The sequence below is a fragment of the Euprymna scolopes genome, chromosome 3, assembly GCF_053919585.1.
Source record: "Euprymna scolopes isolate OS-2025 chromosome 3, ASM5391958v1, whole genome shotgun sequence".
Classification (NCBI taxonomy): Eukaryota; Metazoa; Mollusca; class Cephalopoda; order Sepiida; family Sepiolidae; genus Euprymna; species Euprymna scolopes.
The window spans coordinates 128,923,604-128,943,377 of record NC_136484.1 but is presented as its reverse complement, the minus strand read 5'-3'; the positions used below and the strand labels follow the sequence as shown (position 1 = coordinate 128,943,377).

Sequence of the window (19,774 nt, the reverse complement as noted above, 5' to 3'; positions counted from 1 at the left end):
ATATACTAGCATTTCAGCCCGGCGTTGCATGTTGAGAAAAAAAAAGAAAAGCGGTCAATTTTTTTAACTTTGATCCCTTGTATGACCCCTTAACATTTATTGTTTTGGGTTCAAATCAAGTTATTAAGTTAGATCCATGTACAAGGAACCTGTATCTAAAATTTCAAGTGTTTAGACCGAAAATTGGCAGAGGCGCTTGATAGAGTTCTCAAAGGTCAAATCGTTGAACTTTGACCCCTTAACAGCCAAATTTCTGTCCGAAAACTGATCACAAAGATTTTTCCAAATTTCACTACCATGTTTATCAAATTTCTAGTTTGTAGACTTAAAATTGACAGAGTTATTGCATAAGGAAATGTACACACACACACACACACACACAGACGCACACAGACACGTTCACTTTTATAGATATAATAGATAGATAGATAAGACATTTTCTTGTTTAGTATGGGCAATTCTTGACCGCCACATCTGAAACAAGGGCTCGGTGCTTTTGGTTTTTCAGACTTTTGGGGGTAATTTTGTGTATACCATCTTGTATTGTAGGTCGGCGGATTTTTCTTGGTTATTTTTTTTATATTTGCGATGCGTGCTTCGATATTTCTTACATCTTTTTTATTATTTCCACATTTTGACAATCCTCAGTCAATTTTTGCAGTGTCAAGTTTGGTTCATTTTCTTCATTTTCTTGCTTTGTTAGAACTGTGTTTGATTTCCGCATCTTTTCCTGAGGTTAAGCTTGTGCAAAAACAAGGCATTTAAAATCGTCCTCTGTTAATTCCGACAACTTGAAGTCATCGCAATGTTTGTTGACTACCGCTGCGTACGTGGCAAAGTCATCATTATCGTCTTTGGTCACATTTAAGCATTTCTATCTCTTATGGAAAAAGACGTTCTGAGGAGAATAGTTCTGTTAGCAGATTTACCATCTTGTTGAATGATAACTGCATGGTTTTCGGTGGCAAGATGAAGTCCACGAATTTGTTGTGTTTAGTCGTTTCAAGGTTACATAGTAGCAGTAAGGTCTTCTGGTCAGACCAGTTACCGCAGTTGATATTGAACAAGTCTTTGTATCTCCTGAAATAAACTATGAATGATTTTTCATCTTCTTCATACTTAAAATTATCTATTGCAGACCATATTGTATTTTGGGAAAAAAGCTGAATCATTTTCCGCGTGCACGTTACTCTTCAAAATTTGTCAGTAGTTTTTCTGTACATTGTTGGCGCTACGACGATTGTTTTGATGTTTCATTGATTGTCTTTGATGTTCCATTGATTGTCTTTGATGTTCTATTAGTTGCTCAGACCATTGTTTCTGTAATTCGACTTGTTGTTCCTCTATCTTTTGTTGATGGTGTGCCATCATTTCCTGTTTTTCTTCCCATTTCTCCAATAAGTCTTTTTGCATTTTTTTTTTGTTAAATTTGTTCTTTTTTTTATTCAATTTGCAATTTTGTTAACTGAGCCAAAGTGTACCTTAGCTCCTCCATCTTGGTTGGTTAGTTCAGAGAGAAAAATGTACAGATTTGTCTTTTTTTTTCTTATCTCGTCCATCAGAAAAGAGAACTTTTGCAAATACCAGGCAGGAAATAATGATTATTTCTACATTATTTGATACAGTTGGAAAATATACGTTTCAAAATAAAATGTTCATTGCACTTAACAATTTTAAGATGTTTTCATTTTCTTTCTTTGGACAGAAAGGAAACCAAGCTATTAAAAAAAAATATTAACCTTGTATTCACCTTTAATTATGCCCTTTATCCCCAACACAAACAGATATACTTTCAGTGGTGCAAAAATTGTAGTTTTTTTTTCCTTCAGCTTAAAACTAAGTGAAACAAAGAGAACAGTTAACAGTCAAAAAAAAAAAAAAAAATTATGTATATTTTCCAGGGGAGAAAAAATCAATAGAGTAAAGATTTTTTTTCCTTTTTAGTCATGCAGAGAGAACAACAGCAACAAATTTTTCTTTTCTTTTTTTAACACTCACCACAATAGGAAGATTAAGAATTTAATCTTATTTTTGTTTTTTTTTAGAGCTTTTGAAATGTACTTTTGAAATGAACGGATAGAACGACACAATTTGTTTTTGTGAAAAGATTTTACTTTCAATTTTTTGTCTCGTGCTTATCCGGTTCTGAAATTTTTTTTTAAGTCAATTAACAGCGTAGTTATTTTTTTCTTTGTGGTTATCGCAAGAAAAAAAATTCTTCCTCAAATCCTTATATTGCCAGTGTTATGGGGACACTGGTTTATTAAATTCCTTTTCCTTTCACAATTTTTTTAATCCTTCTGTCGCCAGTGTTATGAGAATATTGGTTTATTGCTGTTGGACTAGTAAAGCATTAGGGTTTCAGCATGAGTATGTTTTTCGAATCCTTCTGTTGCCAGTGTTATGGCTCTGAATTAACCACAATAAAAACAGAACAACGGTGTAAGACAAGACATGTATTAATAAAAGACAAACAAAGGGTTACAGAATAAATAGAGTGTTTTGTGTTCCACTGAGCAAGCGAGGTTAACCCCTTCATGCGATTGTTAAGAGTTCTGGTATATATGATGGTGGTTGAGTTAATTCAGAGGGTGGTTTCCTCACAATACTTCTTTATCATTTTTCATAATTTTTTAATATTTTACTAATTTTGACATGACAATTCGATTTACATTCTTATTCTAAAGAAGTGCCCTGCATTATTACTTTCATGATCTATTGAGCCACCATTATTATTTTTGGAAATGTAACTTAAATAAGGTAATTAATTCATAGTTTAGAGTCTTTATTATTTAAGTATAATTTGCAATTTCTTCAAAAACTAATTGGTGCTTATGCATTTATGTTACCATGCTATTTTTTGAAATAGTATTTTCAAGTTAAATTCGAGTTTTACGATATCTTTTTATTAAATTGTTAATTGAAAGTATAGAATAATTACAAAACACCCTCCCCTTCTTACGTTAAGAATGGCTTTCTAAATAATAATGTTATTATTTCAGCACAGTAACATAAGTGCATAAGCACCAACTATTTTCGTAAATAATTAATTTTCTACTTATCATTTTTCGTGATTTTTGGATATGTTACTAATTTCAATAAGACAAGTAAGTAGATAACATTTGTTTTAATTGAAATTCTATCATTATTTTCATGGCAAATGCTCAACTGAATTCCAATCTATCGTTCCCCATTGCCAAACTTTCTCAAAAAAAACACTCGACTATCTACAACCACTATATATGATATCCCCCACTCTATAACTGTGCTTAAATAACATTATTTAGAAAGCCATTATTGACATGGGGAGGAGAGGGTGTTTAGTACCTATTCGTTGCTTTAATCATACAATTTAATAAAAACAGATATAAAACTTTAATTAAAATTGAAAATACTATTTAGAAAATAGCGCATTAGCACCAAACATTTTTAAGCCAATTTCAGTTTTTCCAATATCCCTTCCTCCCCATGTTAAAAAATTGCTTTCTAAAATCTCACAAGTTTGAATTACTGGGAGCTCTCTCTCTCTCTCTCTCGTGTTCATTTAACCTGTTTTCAAAATGGCGTCGCAAGATTTTTTTTTTTAACAGGGAGTCACTAGTTATCAAGGCCCAAAGGCCACTCGAGGATAAGGGATAATGAGTGTGGGGTGGTTCTTTAGACAATGGCGTAGTAGACATTAGTGGTGAAAATTAGATATTGTGTGATTATTTTAGGGGAACGTTCAATAAGAACTTGTTTACAGTGGACTTAAAGATGACCATGTTGTTGTCAGCTTGAAAGCAGACCATTGGAAAAGTTCCACAGGCTGGCAGTTCAAGGAAACTGCTATAATCACATCTTGGTTAATCATTAGATTTAATTTTCTTTTTTTAAAATGAAACTACGTGGATCAAGGTTTCTGTGAAATATTGCTAGGGTGAGCCAGCTAATCCAATGAAGATGTTGTGCTGAATGGATGCGATAATTGACAGAGTGTAGTTCCTGGCAGAAGTCTAGAACAGTAAAACCCCTGAATGCCAGAGCAGCTGGCATTTGTAGAGTGGCATCTGCCCCTCCTGGCATGTTTAGCCAATCAGGCGCCTCAAAATAGAACAATCCACCATCCCTGACTAATTGTAGGCTGGTCCAATGGCAATTAGCATACCAATAATTGCTACTGAATAAATATGTTGAAATTAGTTAAATGGTCCATAATGGTGGAGAGGGAAGGTAAGCGCATTCTTGATTCTTGATTCTACATCTCCCCTCCCCCATCACATGGGAGTAATGGCCTCCGAGGAGAAATGAGCTCCTCACGGCCAGGTTGATTATGTGGGAATAGCCTCGCAAGTGCCCGCGCCGACTTGGCTGGCATTGGTCTAGGAGGTTCAGGTACTTCTTCTGGAGTGATGTTCCCGCCGGGTTGCTGTGTCTGAAGGTCAAATTGAGGGTCTGGTACGACAGGGCTGTTTGTCTCTGTCACTTGGGGTATGTGAGGTGGGGCCCCTGGTAGCGCGCTTGGGATGGGCTTTGGAGATGTAGGAGTCTCAAGTTTTCTGAGGAACCGCTGATTCCGCAAGGCTATTCTACCAGAGCCATCAACTCTGATACGGTACTGCCGATTGGGGAGGGCTTCAATCACCCGACCAATGATGTCCCAGAGACGGTTGTTTCTTTGTAGTACGATCAAGTCCCCACTTTGTAGTGGGCGGAGAGAATGGGCCGTACGGTTATACATCTCTATGAGCCGCGTATTGCGCCGAGACAGGGTTATCTCGCGCTTTCGAGCCGCGTCGATCCATTCCGGATGTGGCTTGTAAAGGGTTGGGTGAGAGGGGAGGTAGTCTCAAAGTTACCTGTGGAGCAGAAGCTATGCTGGGGACAGGCTGATACCCTGTATAGGGGTATTTCTGTATTGTAGGATGGCCCTGGCAGCCTTGTTGTTATCTAAGGACCCTTGTGGTCCTGTGTTTCCATCTACAACCTTCTTGGCTGTTTTGACAGCTAGCTCCGCTTCACCATTGGATTGTCGATAGGCCACAGATGATAACCTGTGCTTTACAGACCATTTCTCTAGAAACTGCTTGAATGGGAGGGATGTGAACGGCGGGCCACCATCACTGCTGAGTTCTTCTGGGGAACCATATGCTTGAAATATCTCCCGACAGATTGAGATGAGCCGAGAGGCGGTTGCCTGCCCTTGGCTTAGGTGGTACAAGATAAGCCGGCCAGTTAATCTGTCAGCACAAGCAAGGTATCTGTGGTCACCAACGTGGAACAGATCCATGACAATCTGCTGGAATGGCCACTCTGGGGACTGTGTACATGTAATTGGTTCCCGGAGCTGGCTCGGTGCGATCCTTGTACAAGTCATGCAGTTCTCCCTGGTATTGCGGATGGAGGCATTCATTCCAGGCCAATATATGGATTCGTTTGCTCGGGCTTTCATTCCAGTTATGCCCTGATGTGCTGAATGCAGGACGCGCAGTATATTTCTTCGTTGACCTTTTGTAACAACTATTCTTCTGTCTAAGAGCACCAGGTCATCATGGGTACTGAGGCGGTGCCGTACTTCCCAGTACTCACGGACTTCGGGTGAAGTGAGAGTTCGTGTTTCAGGAAAACCTTGCTGTACCATACTTATCAACTTTTGGTACTGTGGGTCATGACGTCCTGCTGCCTTGATGGTGCCTGGTGATGTGATCGCTACGTTGTCATTGTACCCAAATGTTGATATGAGAGAAGTAGATTCAACTATGCTATTCAGGTTCTCGGATTCTGAAGTGTCTGATTTGGAAGGCTGGAAGGAAAATACGTCAAGGAGGGCGTTCATCACGGCCGTTGGGTTACAAGAGAAAGCGTCGGGCCCCCTATGCCATTTCCTAGGACAATGTTGTATGTTGAAGTGGTATCTCAGGGTTTTTTCCTTCAATCTAAACAGTCGGGGTTCTGGATCTTGCTTAGATCTCTATCACCAAACAGACTCTTCAGTGGCTCATGATCCGTCACCACTATGAGATTAGGATAACCCATAACAAACACACAGCATTTTTCTAACGCCCATGCAATTGCTGCTGCTTCGCCTTCTATCGGCGCATACCTGCGCTCTGCGTCAGTGCAAAATCTGCTACCAGCGAATACCAGGTGCCAACCTTCTGGGCAGCACACGGGGGCCTTTTCCATGGTACACGAGCAGTGTTTCTGAAGGAGCAGGAAGCCCATTCCTTCTTTGCTCCAATCAGGGGCGAGGCAAGTTGTTCGATTCTTGTCAAATGTTGCGACACCCTTACAAACAAGGTCGACAATGGCTTGTTTCGACTGCTTGAATGCATTCTCAAGGTCCTGGTTCCACGTGAAATGTGAGTCCTTTTTCACAAGATCGCGGAATGGTAGCATTATTGGTCCTAGCGAGTATGCCCAGGCTACCTGATTGACAAGCCAAAACCAGGATCTTGCATCAGTGATGTTTTTTGGTACTGGGAAGTTGGATATTGCGTCTCATATTGGCTCCAAGGGGGGTTATCCCGGAGGGTGTAATTTGGAGGCCGCCAAATTGCACAACGTCTTGGCAAAATTGAAACTTGTCTTTGTTCAAGACGATTCCATTCTTTGCACAATGTAGCAAGAAATCAAATGTGTGTAGGAATGATTTCTTGAAATCCGAGTCGTAAAGTAGAGTGTCGTCGACGATCCTTATTTTGCGCGGGATATCCTCAATTATTTTGTCAAATCTACGTGTGTAGGCATCTCCAGACGCTAGATACCCCTGGGGGTTCGGAGATACATGAACCTCCCCCATTCCGTGATGAAAGTTGTCAGTGGCTGAGATTCTTTGTCCAACAGGATTGAGTGATATCCATCAATGGCGTCCAATACAGTTTTTTTTCTTGGGTGGTACCTGCGATGCCAATCGAAAGGGTGATTCGGTATGATGTGTTTCCCGTTTGCACTGTGTTAAGGTACTGATAGTCGATGGTTCGTCTCGGCTTGCCATTCTTTTTCACAGTGATCACCATGGTACTGCACCAGTTAGTCGTGTGCCGACGGGCACTGGAGCAATGATGCCCCTCCCCACGTCGTTCCAGAGGTCTTGCTTGACCTGTTCTTTCAAATGGTAAGGCACCGGGATTGGGTTATGTCTGGCTTTTAGAATAGCCCCTTCCTTCAGGTGAATGTGTGCTGGAGGTCCAGTCATGGAGAGAAATACCCCGTCGTTCTTGAATGCAGTGTCCGCAAAACATTCTAACAGCCAGTCTTTTAATTTGCCGATGTTGGCTTCAGTGGTAGGGAAAGGGAGATTGTCTAGACGTGTCGGTAGGGGTTTGACCCTGTTTTCTGTATCCTGCACTTTATTTTCGACTTCTAACGACTGCATAGCCATCGATGGGTTTGGGAATTCCTTATGTAATATCCCAACATCAATGCAGGCCGCCTTGCTGAAATAAAGCTGTTTTATGCTTTCACAAATGTAGAGAACTTGTTTGGTTGTGTGTCCCCCCACACTGAACGTCACCGGCAACCAACCCTGAACCGCTTGCCTAGCCCCTGATTGGAGCAAAGAAGGAATGGGCTTCCTGCTCCTTCAGAAACACTGTTCGTGCACCATGGAAAAGGCCCCCGTGTGCTGCCCAGAAGGTTGGCACTTGGTATTCGCTGGTAGCAGATTTTGCACTGACGCAGAGCGCAGGTACGCGCCGATAGAAGGCGAAGCAGCAGCAATCGCATGGGCGTTAGAAAAATGCTGTGTGTTTGGTATGGGTTGCCCTAATCTCACAGTGGTGACGGATCACGAGCCACTGAAGGGCCTGTTTGGTGATAGAGATCCAAGCAAGATCCAGAACCCCCGACTGTTTAGATTGAAGGATAACAAAAGGGGGGGAGGTAATGGTGTTATTTCCCGACGCATGTAATATTTTTGGAAAGATCATATGCTCAAAAACTGTATTTTTTAAATTTTATTTATGCCATGCTGAACGTATTTACATTAAAATCAATTTAGTATTGGCTAAATCGAAAATATCCACTTCAACATGTTCTCCCCCACCCCTCTGAAATTGGAAAATTCCAAACCAGTGTTAATAAAAAAATTTTTTACTCTAAGTTGGGTTTTATTGGGATATAAAAAGACATTTTGTGATTTTTGTAACATTGCTGTACTCTTTATTTTAGTAAATCAGAAAATAAAACAGAAAATAAATAAATAAAGTTCGAGTCAGCATTTTTTTTTTTTTAACAAAACGTTTTTTTCTTCCCGTTACTTTTGGCACCACTTAAAAGTCTCTCACCATCATCCATCTCGCCTAGTGTTCACTTTTCTTATCCAACCTCACACCAGCCGCAGCTAACCATTTCTCGCCTTCGCATTTGCACGTCCATTTTCTTTGATGTTGACTTTCTTTCTCTCCCGAGCACATACTGTCCTCTTTTTTTCATTTTTTTTTTCTTGCACAAACTCCCTAATTTGCATATGTGCATTTTTCGGCTACTGCTGCTATGGCTGCTTATCTCCCCATAAGCCATCCATCCTTTGCTGCCCCTGATATCTACCCACGCACTCATATTCATTATGTTACAATTTTAAGTTGGGTTTTATATGGATATAAAAAGACATTTTGTTATTTTTTACTATCACACTCATAGTTTATCCAAAAATTAAAAATCAACTTTTACGGGGGGGGGGGGGTAAAATATTTAGCATTTTTGGAAGATAATTCAATAAAAGAATGTCATGAAGAAAAAAAACGGTTTTAAATAAAAGTAATTGGACATCTTAGGAGATGTTGAAATCAATACATGGCTCTTTTGGACCTAATATAAAAAACTTTTGGGCAAAATTCAGTTTTAGTTATCAACCTAGTCTCCTTCTCGGGCGATACACTGATTCCAATGTTTCTCCAACAATGTGATATTTTTTGGGTAGAACGATTTGTTTTTGAATTCAAAATATGCTCAGCTTCTGATATCACTTCTTCATTGGAACCAAATCTCTTTCCCTGGAGTATTGTTTTGAGGTAAACAACAAAATACCAAGTACATCCTAAACTATAGATTAAAACCTTACCAGCTGATGTGCCTTTGATCACTTTGGACAGCTTTCACCTGCTACTGACAACTCAGCTGACTGCTGATTTGACTCCAAAATGAAGTGATGTGTTCCTATTTCTCCCATTGTTACATATTATTTTTCAGCAAAAAATTAATTAGCTATGAAAGAATTTTATGTGAAATGTTACAAGAAAACAAATCTATCTATCTATCTATCTATCTATCTATCTATCTATCATTATATAAAAGGAACTGTTATACAATGCGTGTGAGCTTGTTCCCTATGGACTCAAAAACGATTTTTTGAAATTTCACGCGAATGCACTTGATGTGGCTGGGAGTGTAGGTTTTGTATCGGAATGCTTCTGATAAGTATCGATAATCAAACAAAAATCTGATTAAAGAAAGAAAATCTCATTTTGATCAAAGTTAACACTTATATACAGCCTGAAATCATAAGTGCATTTGCAAAGTTTTATTACTGTCTCAGAGAAAGGTTTAGCATATAAAATCGACTGCAGATTCTTTTACAAGACATGAGCGCATTCAAAATTTCTTTTTAGAGCACAATTGAACCATGAAACTTTACTTTTTCATTTGAAAATTTAATTCAAGCCATTATACAAAAATAATTTTATAAAATTATCATATTCTCTACAGTGCAATGTAAACTCTCATGTATTGTGGACTAAGTCACTGTGAAGTGGTTATGTGAAGCTTCCTCCTAGTACACTGTGTGAGTGGGGGTCCCCGACTAGAACAGGGAATCAATCGATTTGATTAAAAAATGAGTGCTTTCACCAATTTCGATGACAATTAGAGTATGGAAGGGTGAAGTATTTGTTGATCCTCATCAAATCCTGGACGACTTCGGGCCTCCCTGCTAGTATTATTTTAAATCCAGAGTTAAAGAAAATAATTTGGTGTGTAGTGGAGTCGTTGACTATTGACCATCACGTCAGAAAAGTAACATTTACAGATGAACAACAAATAAAGAAACAACGCTCACTAACTGCGTAACATACAAACTGTGTGAATTTATTACGGGCAACAAGTACAAGACATACTTGCATGAAAGTCAGGAGGAATGAGTTTTTAACATGTCTGTAGAGCTTGGCATTTTAGGTGTAAGAGAGCGAGAGAGAAATGAAGAAAGGAAGTTGATATTGCCACCTATGGGCTGAAACATGTGCTACATAAGAAGGGCTGTCTTCTCATGTAAGTAAGAAGGCAGACTCTAAAAGTGAAAATGATATTAGGAAAAAGCTAAAATCGAACCCTGTAGGCAAGTGGAAATCCTAGGAATGCAGTCCATTGTTAATTCTTTTAGAAATAACTGAATATTATTTATATCAGAAAAATAGCGATTGTTCATTCTTTTAGAAATAACTGGATATTAAATATGCCAGTTAAAAGAATGGACAATGCGAGTTTATAGATAATGATTAAAAAAAGGTTAGATATTGAACAATTAAAATTGGGAATTTTTATTTGCCGAAAGTGTGTTTGGACAGATATATGTAAAATCCACGCGAAATTTAGTCACGTTGGTCAACAGCACACTTCTGACATCATAAACAAAGTAGATTCTCAATATATTGAGACGAGGGTTCGAAGTCATATAAGAGAGAGTCACACACACAGCCAGAGAGAGAGAGAGCGAGAGAGTCACATACACAGCCAGCGAGAGAGTCAGACTGGGAGCTGATGCCCTTAGAGACGAAAGGTAGAAGAGAAACCATGTAGTCGAAAAGGCTTGAAATTCTGACATCATCAATCATCCGGCTGATGAATAAAGAAATCGTCTAATATTTTGTAACTGTTTGTCTTCGTGTCGTTGTTACAACCGAAAGGTAAATGTGTTTTGATTATCATCATCTTAAATGAGCTTTGTATAATTCCTCCTTCAAAGTAATGTGTCCTCTCCTCTAATGTGTTAACAAGAACTGTTGCATAAATGTCCCAGCTCTGTATTAATAATATGAAGTCCCCAAGAATCATCACAGTAGTCATCATGTGTGTAATCTATATAAATAATCATATCATCTTCTGTATTGAGTCCCTGTTATAAATGTCTCCAATATGTACCCGCTACACAACACATGTAACTGCTTGAAATAAGAGGCGATCACTGCATATGTCTCGAACTTAAGTGTGTTGTGCAAACTAGGCTGAATAGTAATTTTTTGAGTTTTTTTTTACATAGGCATAACAACTTACAAAGGAGTTACCACTTATCAAGGCCTGGATGCCATTCAAGGATAAGGGTTAATGAGTGTACAGTAGTCAGTCGTTAGTAGTGGACATTTGGTAAATTGAATTACTTAAGGGGATGGCTCATCATTCGAGACCACTCGAGGATAAGGGTTAAGAGTGTACAGTAGTCAATTGGACAATATAATAATCGTTAGTAATGGAAATTCGGTTAATTTGTTAACTTAAGTGGAACGGCTCATCAAGAACTTGTTTACGTTGGACTTGAAGACAATCAAATTGTAGTCAGCTGGAAAGCAGGAAAACGGAAGACAATTCCACAGGCATGCACTTCTAAGAAAGAAACTTTGTTCATGGAATCTACATTTAGGTTTAGGCACAGATAAAGAGTGGGGGGAATTATTGATAGTGTTTTCAGCTAGACGAGTGTTTCTTGCGAAAGTTTGACGAGGGGGGGGTACCATAGATTGAAGCTCAGTCGAGCACTTGCCATGAAAGTTTGACAACACGTCTCTATAGATGTCAAAGGTTGTTTTATCACAGAATCTAACCCAGAAAAGAGGCTATCCTCTGCTGCCATCACACATTGGAACAATAACTATGGAAATACATAACTAAAAAAATGTGACTTAAATAGTGCAGGAGAATAGTGAAGTTTCTGTTTTGGAAAGATGTTGTTTTTTTTAAATTATTTATAATCAGGACATACTTTCATTAATTCTTTTTTATCAGGCGCTTATTTGCAAGTCAAAGTGCTGATACATGTGAAGCTATCAGTGTAATCCTTAAAAAAAAAAGACTTAAATTGTATTTCTTCCTTATTTCTTTATGGTGTAAAAGGTTACAGGAAGAGAACTTTATACTAGAGAGGGGTAATTCCTCCCTCTCTCTCTCTCTCTCTCTCTCTCTCTCTCTCTCTCTCTCTCTCTCTATGATATTAGTAACTGAAGCAAAAACTGTAGATCAGATCAAATATAAAATCTGAATAAAGATAAGATTTTTATTTTTTAAAGCATGGACAAATAATTGCACTAAATCGCTGACAACAGAATGTTTTTTTTTGTACAAAGGAGTTACCACTTATTAAGGCCTGGAGGCCACTCAAGGATAAGGGTTGATGAGTGTACGGTAGTCAATTGTTGGTAGGGGAAATTTGGTAAATTGAATTACTTAAGGGGATGGCTCATCAAGAACTTTTTTATGTTGGATATGAAAACGACCATATTGTAGTCAGCTGGAAAGCAAGGAAATGGAAGAGAGTTCTAAAGGTGTGCAATTCTAAGAAAGAAACTTTGTTCATGGAATGTACATTTAGGTTTAGGCACAGATAAAGAGTTTGGGAAATTATTGATAGTCGTTTCAGCTAGATGAGCGTTTTTTTGCGAAAGTTTGGCAAGGGAAGATCATAGATTGGAGCTCAGGTAAGCACTTGCCATGAAAATAATGATAAAGCAGAGACAGGCTTGCAACGTATCTTCTGTAGAAAAAAAGTTGCAGGGAACAGAAAAGGGCATTTCCCACTAGGCTACAAAGTCTATTTTGAACTCTATCAAGGCAGGATCAAGATTTTCTAGCATCTCTTGCCCATATGTGGCAACAGTACTCCATCCTTGGATGTACTTGGCTCTTATACAGGTAGAGAATTGCATCAGAAGTGAAATATCTACTGGAGCGGTAGAATAAGCCCAACATTTTCCCAGTGACCTAGGCAACAGATTTGATGTGCATGTTCCATTTCAGATCAGGAGTAAAGGTCAGACCCAAAAGCTTGTTAAGACGAGAGCCATTCATTTCAATTGATGTCAAACAGGGATCAAAGCATTGATGATGTAAAGATAGAAGCTTGGTTTTAGATGCATTGAAATTAACCAGCCACCTCTTTCCCCGTTGTACCACATGCTTACAATCAGCAGAGACAGAATCAGAGAGAATTTGGATATTTATAGCCTTTGAAGTGTTGCCATAGATGGTAGTGTCATCAGCATAAATGTCTATGAATGATCTTAGAATGTGATTTGGGAGGTCATTGATGTTGATCAGGAAGAGAGTTGGGCCCAGGATAGACCCCTGAGGGACTCCAGCATTAATACTGTGATTTCTGATTTCTGCCCATCAACCACTACTCTTATGAACATATCAGAGAAAAATTATTTAATAAGGCTTTTGATATGTTGAGCAATTGCCCTAAAAAGTAAGCCTCCATTAAGAGATTCACTAATCCTGTAATCGTTAGCACATCTGCTGTAGATCTAGTAGAACGGAAACCATATTGCATGCCACTAAGAAAGTGAGGTGTTTGACTATTTCTCTATTTAACACAGATTCCAACAACTTACTCATGACGCACAGGAGACTTATTGGTCTGTACTGAGACAGAGATGACGGATCATCTGAATTTTTAAATACGAGGTATACTAAATACGGGGTATACTAATGAGGTTTTCTAGGGTGTTGGGAAGCAATTTTCATTAAGACAATGCTTAAACAGCTTTGTAAGTATAGGAGCTAGTTCTGGTTGAAGCTTTTTCAGCACTATAATTGAAATGCCATCAGGGCCATTTGTTTTCCTGGAATCCAAGTTTTTGATTAACTTGATAACATCACACACACAGGTATTTGTATGTCACATAGCGTGTTTTCAAATACAGAAGGAAACTTGAGGGTTGATGGTCTTGATCGCATAGGGTAGAATTAGCTGCAAAGTTCTTGGCAAATAGTTTGGCTTTGTCTGATGCTGATGAGATAACCTCAGGTCGATTGATGATGGTTGTGATAGAGCACACGTTTCTGTTCAGAACCTTGTTTATTATTTGCCAAAACTGGTGGGAACCAAGCCATTGCTCAGCTACTTTGGACTTGACAGACTGAGCATACAACTCTGTCTTTATTACTCTTTTATGGTGGTTTCTGGCAGTCCTGAAAGTGGCCGTAGTCTCAGTACATCTATTATGTTGGAAGCAATGAAAAAAGTGATTTCTGTGCGCAATGGCAACAGTACATTCTGGAGAGAACCATGGCTGACTGTTAGATTTTTGCTAGAATTTTTGAAGGGTAAAAGCGGTCTATACTTACAATTACCCATTCTGACAGGTCTGATACTATAGAGGACACATTCTTTTTAAACATGAAACACAGAGGTAGATCTGATATAAATGTATGGAAGCTATCCCAATCAGCCATAGAGTATTGATATACTGTACAATGAAGAGGTACGTCTGAGGACTTATTACATTTTATTTTTATCTTAACTGATACTACTGAGTAGTCGGAAGATCTCAGTGAAGACAGAATGGAGGATGAACATAGCTCAGGGCAAGTTGTAAGTCTAGGAGACTTGCATACTGACTGTCTGTATCGGGCACAGTTGTCCAAGTAAACTTAATGAAATTAATAACCTAATAATACAATTCAAACTTTAGTCTCGGGGTTGTTTCCTATTTTCTTGCCTCTACACAAAGGCAAAGTTAGACACAAGATTGGCTTTTAATGTGGAGAAAATCTAGCTGCTCAAAAACGTGCACTTTAGATGAGACAAGAAAAAATTTGAAATTCCTCAGTTAAGAAGGATCTCTTCCTCTCTGACTGAGGAGAACACAAATACCACACTTTGATCCCAATCTGAAGGTTAAAAACTTCAGAGGATGACTGTGGAATCCTGTGTCTTTTATTTTCTCTCTCTCTCTCTCTCTCTCTCTCTCTCTCTCTCTCTCTCTCTCTCTCTCTCATATATATATATATATATATATATATATATATATATGTATATATATATATATATATATTCTAAAGAAGCTTGGCTGTTTCCCACCTGACTACAACTTGGACGTCTTCAAGTCCAACATAAACAAACTCCTGACAAACCGCCCCCTTAAGTAAGACATTCTATCAAAACCCCCAATACTAATGATTACTACAATACTATCTCATTGATTACTGTACACGCAATAACCCTTATCCCTGAGTGGCCTTTGGGCCTTGATAAGTGGTGACCCCCATGTAAAAAAAACAAAAAAAACACCTTAACTAAAATTTGTAAATAGAAAATGGGGATCATCAGCTGTTTATCATGTAGCTGTTTCGGAGATTTAAAAACAGGACAGCTGTTTAATACATAGCTCTCTCTCTCTCTCTCTCTCTCTCTCTCTATATATATATATATATATATATATATATATATATATATATATATAAATAAATAAATTTTTCCTTATTTGGGGGATTATACGTTTTTAGATATTTTGCAAGTTCACTCTCCAAGAAGGCAGTATGAGTTGCAGAGCTGGATAGGTAGGGCCTCTGCAGCATTTAACCAGATCTGCAAGATCTGGATAAATAAAAACATTACTCTCAGATCTAAATTAACATTTTATAACAGCAAAGTCGTCTGTCCACACTGCTATATGGAAGTGAAATTTGGCATCTCAAAATGGAAGTGAAATTTGGCATCTCAAAATCAGCAGGGAGAGGAAATTGGACACATTTGATTCTAAATAACTTATAAAGATTCTAGAGATCAAATGGAACGATTGAATTACCAACCAAAATGATAGAGATCACACTAACCAGCAGGTGCTATCATCAATAATCTATAAACAATAGCTAGGCTGGCTTCGACATACTCTAAGATTGGCTCTAGATAGGATTGCTTTCCCAAGTGGTCCATTAAACTTCTGATGGAAAAAGAAGAAAGAGACAATTGAGAGAAATTTGACTACAATGGGATGAAACTAGAGGGACACTATGGATCTTTTTTTTTTTTTTTTTACATAGGCATCGCCACTTATCAAGACCCAGAGGCCACTCGAGGATAAGGGCTAAAGAGTGTACAGTAGTCAATTGGACAATATAGTAATCAATGGAAATTCGGTAAATTTGTTAACTGGATCTGCCTTCAGATTGAAAACAATGGCATATTTTGACTGCTTCATGTGTCGCAAGTGAAGTAGTTCTAAGTAAGTCACTCTCCAGTCCTCACAGTTCAGCAGGGCAACTGTTTTCAAATCACACTCAGTGTGGTTTTTCCTTGGCCGATTTAAAATTTTTTATTTATATTTTTTTTGTGTGATTACCCGTCAACACTCTAGAAATGTTATGAAAAGTAAATAAAATATTTTCGAGTGGGGTTTCACTTTACTATAAAATGATCACCCTGTTTTATGATAGTGTATTGCCGAACGAGTAACTATTTTTTGATCCCAAAAATGGCTACCATAAACTTGTTCGTTCATAGGCTATGTGGTCAAGAAGTGAGTGATCATTTTACATTTACTTAGTAAAGTGAACCTTCACTTAAGAATAAGATGTATTTTATATATTTTAATTTTTCCTGGATGTAGTTGTATTAAAAAAAACAGAATCTCATTTATATCTTTCCGCATAGAACCAAAGGGTATGATTTCACCTTGTTTTTCTACCTTTATACACACACACACACGCACACACACATATAATTTGAGGTTGCTATTTTCCAGAGGTAAGGTAACCAGTGAAATATAACGAGGTTAATACAAGAGTGCTCAATACGGAAGTAGATCAAGTTACATTTTCAATTTGTCTTTACATTAGCAGTAATGTGTTGCTACACAGTCATGAGTATGTTTCGGTCTTCTAGTATTTAGTAACTAGAGACCTCTTCAGGTAACAACGCTTAAATTCAAAAGCGGAATTCTTAATGAAAAACGAAAATTAACTTTCAGCAAAAGAAGGTTTTCTTTGTTTGTTTTTTTTGTTTTTTTGTTTTTTTTACAAAATCTCCCCCCCCCCCAACACAATAACAAAACACTGAATTTACCTTTCATAGCAGAAAAAAAGGGGTAATTTTTCTATTGCCGAGCCATTCTAACTTCTAACATTTTAAGGCAATTAATAAATTGCCTTAAAATGTTAGAAGTTAGAATGGCTCAGCAATAGAAAAATTACCCCTTTTTTTTGCTGAAAGTTAATTTTCGTTTTTCATTAAGAATTCCGCTTTTGAATATAAGCGTTGTTGCCTGAAGAGGTCTCTAGTGGCTAAAAACTAAAAGACCGAAACATGCTCATGACTGTGTAGCAACACATTACTGCTTATGTAAAGACAAATTGAAAGTATATATGTGTGTGTGTGTGTGTGTGTGTGTGTGTGTGTGTGTAAATTAAGTGGTAAATAATAAGATTATAAAAAGGTCATTTGTACACCAACAACCTCAGCTAAATCCCCTCCCACAAAAAATTAGATTTTATCTTTTTAAGGCAATTACATGTGAACACAATGAAAAACAGTCGAAAAAAAAAAAGAACAATTTAGAATTTAGAGTGGAGGATCAGTTTCATATAAATTTAGCGTAAAATGATCTTATTCTAGCATTTTAGGGCAATTAACCATTTCTTTTTTTTTTCCACTAAGCCTAAGTTTTAGTCATAGAACTACAAGTAATAATCATATATAAAATATATCTCCTCCTCCAACACAACACAACACAGAATTTACCTTTCATAGAAAAAAAAAAAAAATAAATAAATAAAGATTTTGTTAACTGCCTTTAAATGTTAGAAGTTAGAATGGCTCGGCAATGGGAAATTATTTTAGGCTGAATTTAAATTGTTCCCCTACCATAAATTCTAAAATATTTTTTGTTTTCTTTTCTTTTCCGCTAAATTTTTCAAAAGTGTCCACACGTTATCGCCTAAAAAAATTAGATTGCCTTTAGTCTACAATAATACAAAAAAAATGTGATATTTATGAAAAGGTATCTGTTTTTGTAAAATGATTATTGAAATGATTCTTGGACGGTGAATACTGAAACATGTATTTCACGGTAAATCAAGAAAATGAGCCACCACACTGCACCGCTCCAAATTTCTCCCGAAAACGCCGTTCTTTCGGAGTCCATTCGATAAGACGTGAACGGAATCGTTGTAAGTAGAAAAAGGAACAAAAAAGAAATGTCTTGAATATCTTATATAGTCTTGTAATTTTTACATAATTTTTAGTAATCAAAGGAAATTTTAAACTCTCGTAATCTAGATTTTAAATTGAATGTATGTGTGGGGGGGGGTATTTTTCAGCCATTTACGGTTTCAGTCGGATCATTTTTTTTTTTTTTTTTTTTTTTCTTCAGGTTATGTAAATTTTATGATTAGTCTAAGAGTAAATTTTTCTTCCAGATCTCGTTACATCAATGCCGATCGTTCAAGCAGCATTATAAATTATACGTGCGATAATTAATTTTTCCGTTCTTTAATACGACAGGAGCGCGTTTGAAAATATGCGCTCGCCGCGGCGCGCGGCGCTTTCCTTTCCTTCGCAGGACAAATTAAAAAAAAAATAATAATAAACAAAAATGAATGACTTTTGCTTTTATTTCAAAGCATAAATTACTTTCTAGGTGATAGCTTAAAATCATCTTCGAATTTTGAACGATCACAAACTAAGCAGATGCCGGGAATTTTTTGTTTATTTGTTTTGCTTTTAATATGGCCGACTTGTTTACTATAAACGTGTGCGCGTTATTCGAAAGTGGTTTTGAAAGCTTTAAATTTGTTGATTTAAAAAAAAAAATATTTCTGGTTTTAATTAAAGTTTAAAAGCAAAAGTTTAGTGTAATGGTTCATTTGTGTTCCCAAAGCAAAAGAAAATATTAATTTCCCATCGCACACCTGTCTTATCAAAGAAACCCGCATTTTTTTTTTTGTAAACATTTTCCTTTGATGTTGTTACTTTGTTTAAAACAAATGAACGGACCCCCCCCTTTTTAAATTTTGATTCCAAATTTTCATTAAATAAAATATTTTATAAATTCAACATTTTTAATGGAACTACATTTAATTAATTCTCCTTCAGCTGAATTAATAATAGCAAGATTTAAACAAAGATGCTTTTGTTGTTGTTTGTTTTATTGCTTCATTATTTTTAGTTGATTTCATTGTGTTCATGTTTATGATTAGGGTCGAAGTCGAATTTTGTAAATTTAGATATTTTAAAATTAATTGAAAAATTGTGTTTAAAGAATAGTGTGCATTGTAAAAGAATATATGTATAATGATTTTGACATTTAAAAAATACTACATGCAAGTGCCGTTTTAACTGAGGTAGACGACGCAAAGAACGGAAGCCGCAATTAATATATATATATATATATATATATATATATATATATATATATATATATATATATATTAGTACTTGTTATTATTTCCTTTTAAAAACGAAAGAAAAATTTCTTTAGACTCATATCTGTACCCCCCCCCCCAAAAAAATTATCAATATCAAATTAAAACGCACTGTCGCACTACTGAAGCAAATTATTATTTTCCCGGTGTTGTCCAGATTAGGGGAAGAGGAGTACAAAAAATAATTCAAAATATAGTAATGTTTTATAAAAATAAATAAATAATAATTTAATAGGATTTAAAAATTTACAAACTAATAAGCGCGCATATTTTTCGCCAAAAATGACCGCCGCCACCACCACCAGCACCAGGGCCACTGATAACAAAAAGGAATTGCATTATTTACTCGGAAAACTACTTGTTTGCAGAAAATTTAAATGCGATA

General features: G+C 36.9%; 2 protein-coding genes across 2 annotated transcripts in view; one reads left to right on the top strand and one right to left on the bottom strand.

Moving 5' to 3' along the window:
• Window positions 1–5,910: 5,910 nt before the first annotated feature.
• LOC145262438 (uncharacterized) lies at window positions 5,911–6,378 on the bottom strand. The gene has a single exon (XM_080119817.1). The coding sequence runs from the start codon at window positions 6,376–6,378 to the stop codon at window positions 5,911–5,913; it is 468 nt and encodes a 155-aa protein (XP_079975943.1).
• Window positions 6,379–18,016: 11,638 nt separating this feature from the next.
• The window catches only part of LOC145262422 (dual specificity protein phosphatase 3-like), a 77,308-nt gene continuing 75,550 nt past the window's right edge, over window positions 18,017–19,774 (top strand). Inside the window, exon 1 of the mRNA XM_080119816.1 lies at window positions 18,017–18,135. The gene's annotated coding sequence lies outside the window, so the exon portion shown is untranslated. The remainder of the gene's footprint in view (window positions 18,136–19,774) is intronic.

Bases quoted from the DNA above. Each gene is read 5' to 3' on its own strand.
- LOC145262438 (XM_080119817.1), bottom strand. From the start codon at position 6,378: ATGCTACCATTCCGCGATCTTGTGAAAAAGGACTCACATTTCACGTGG.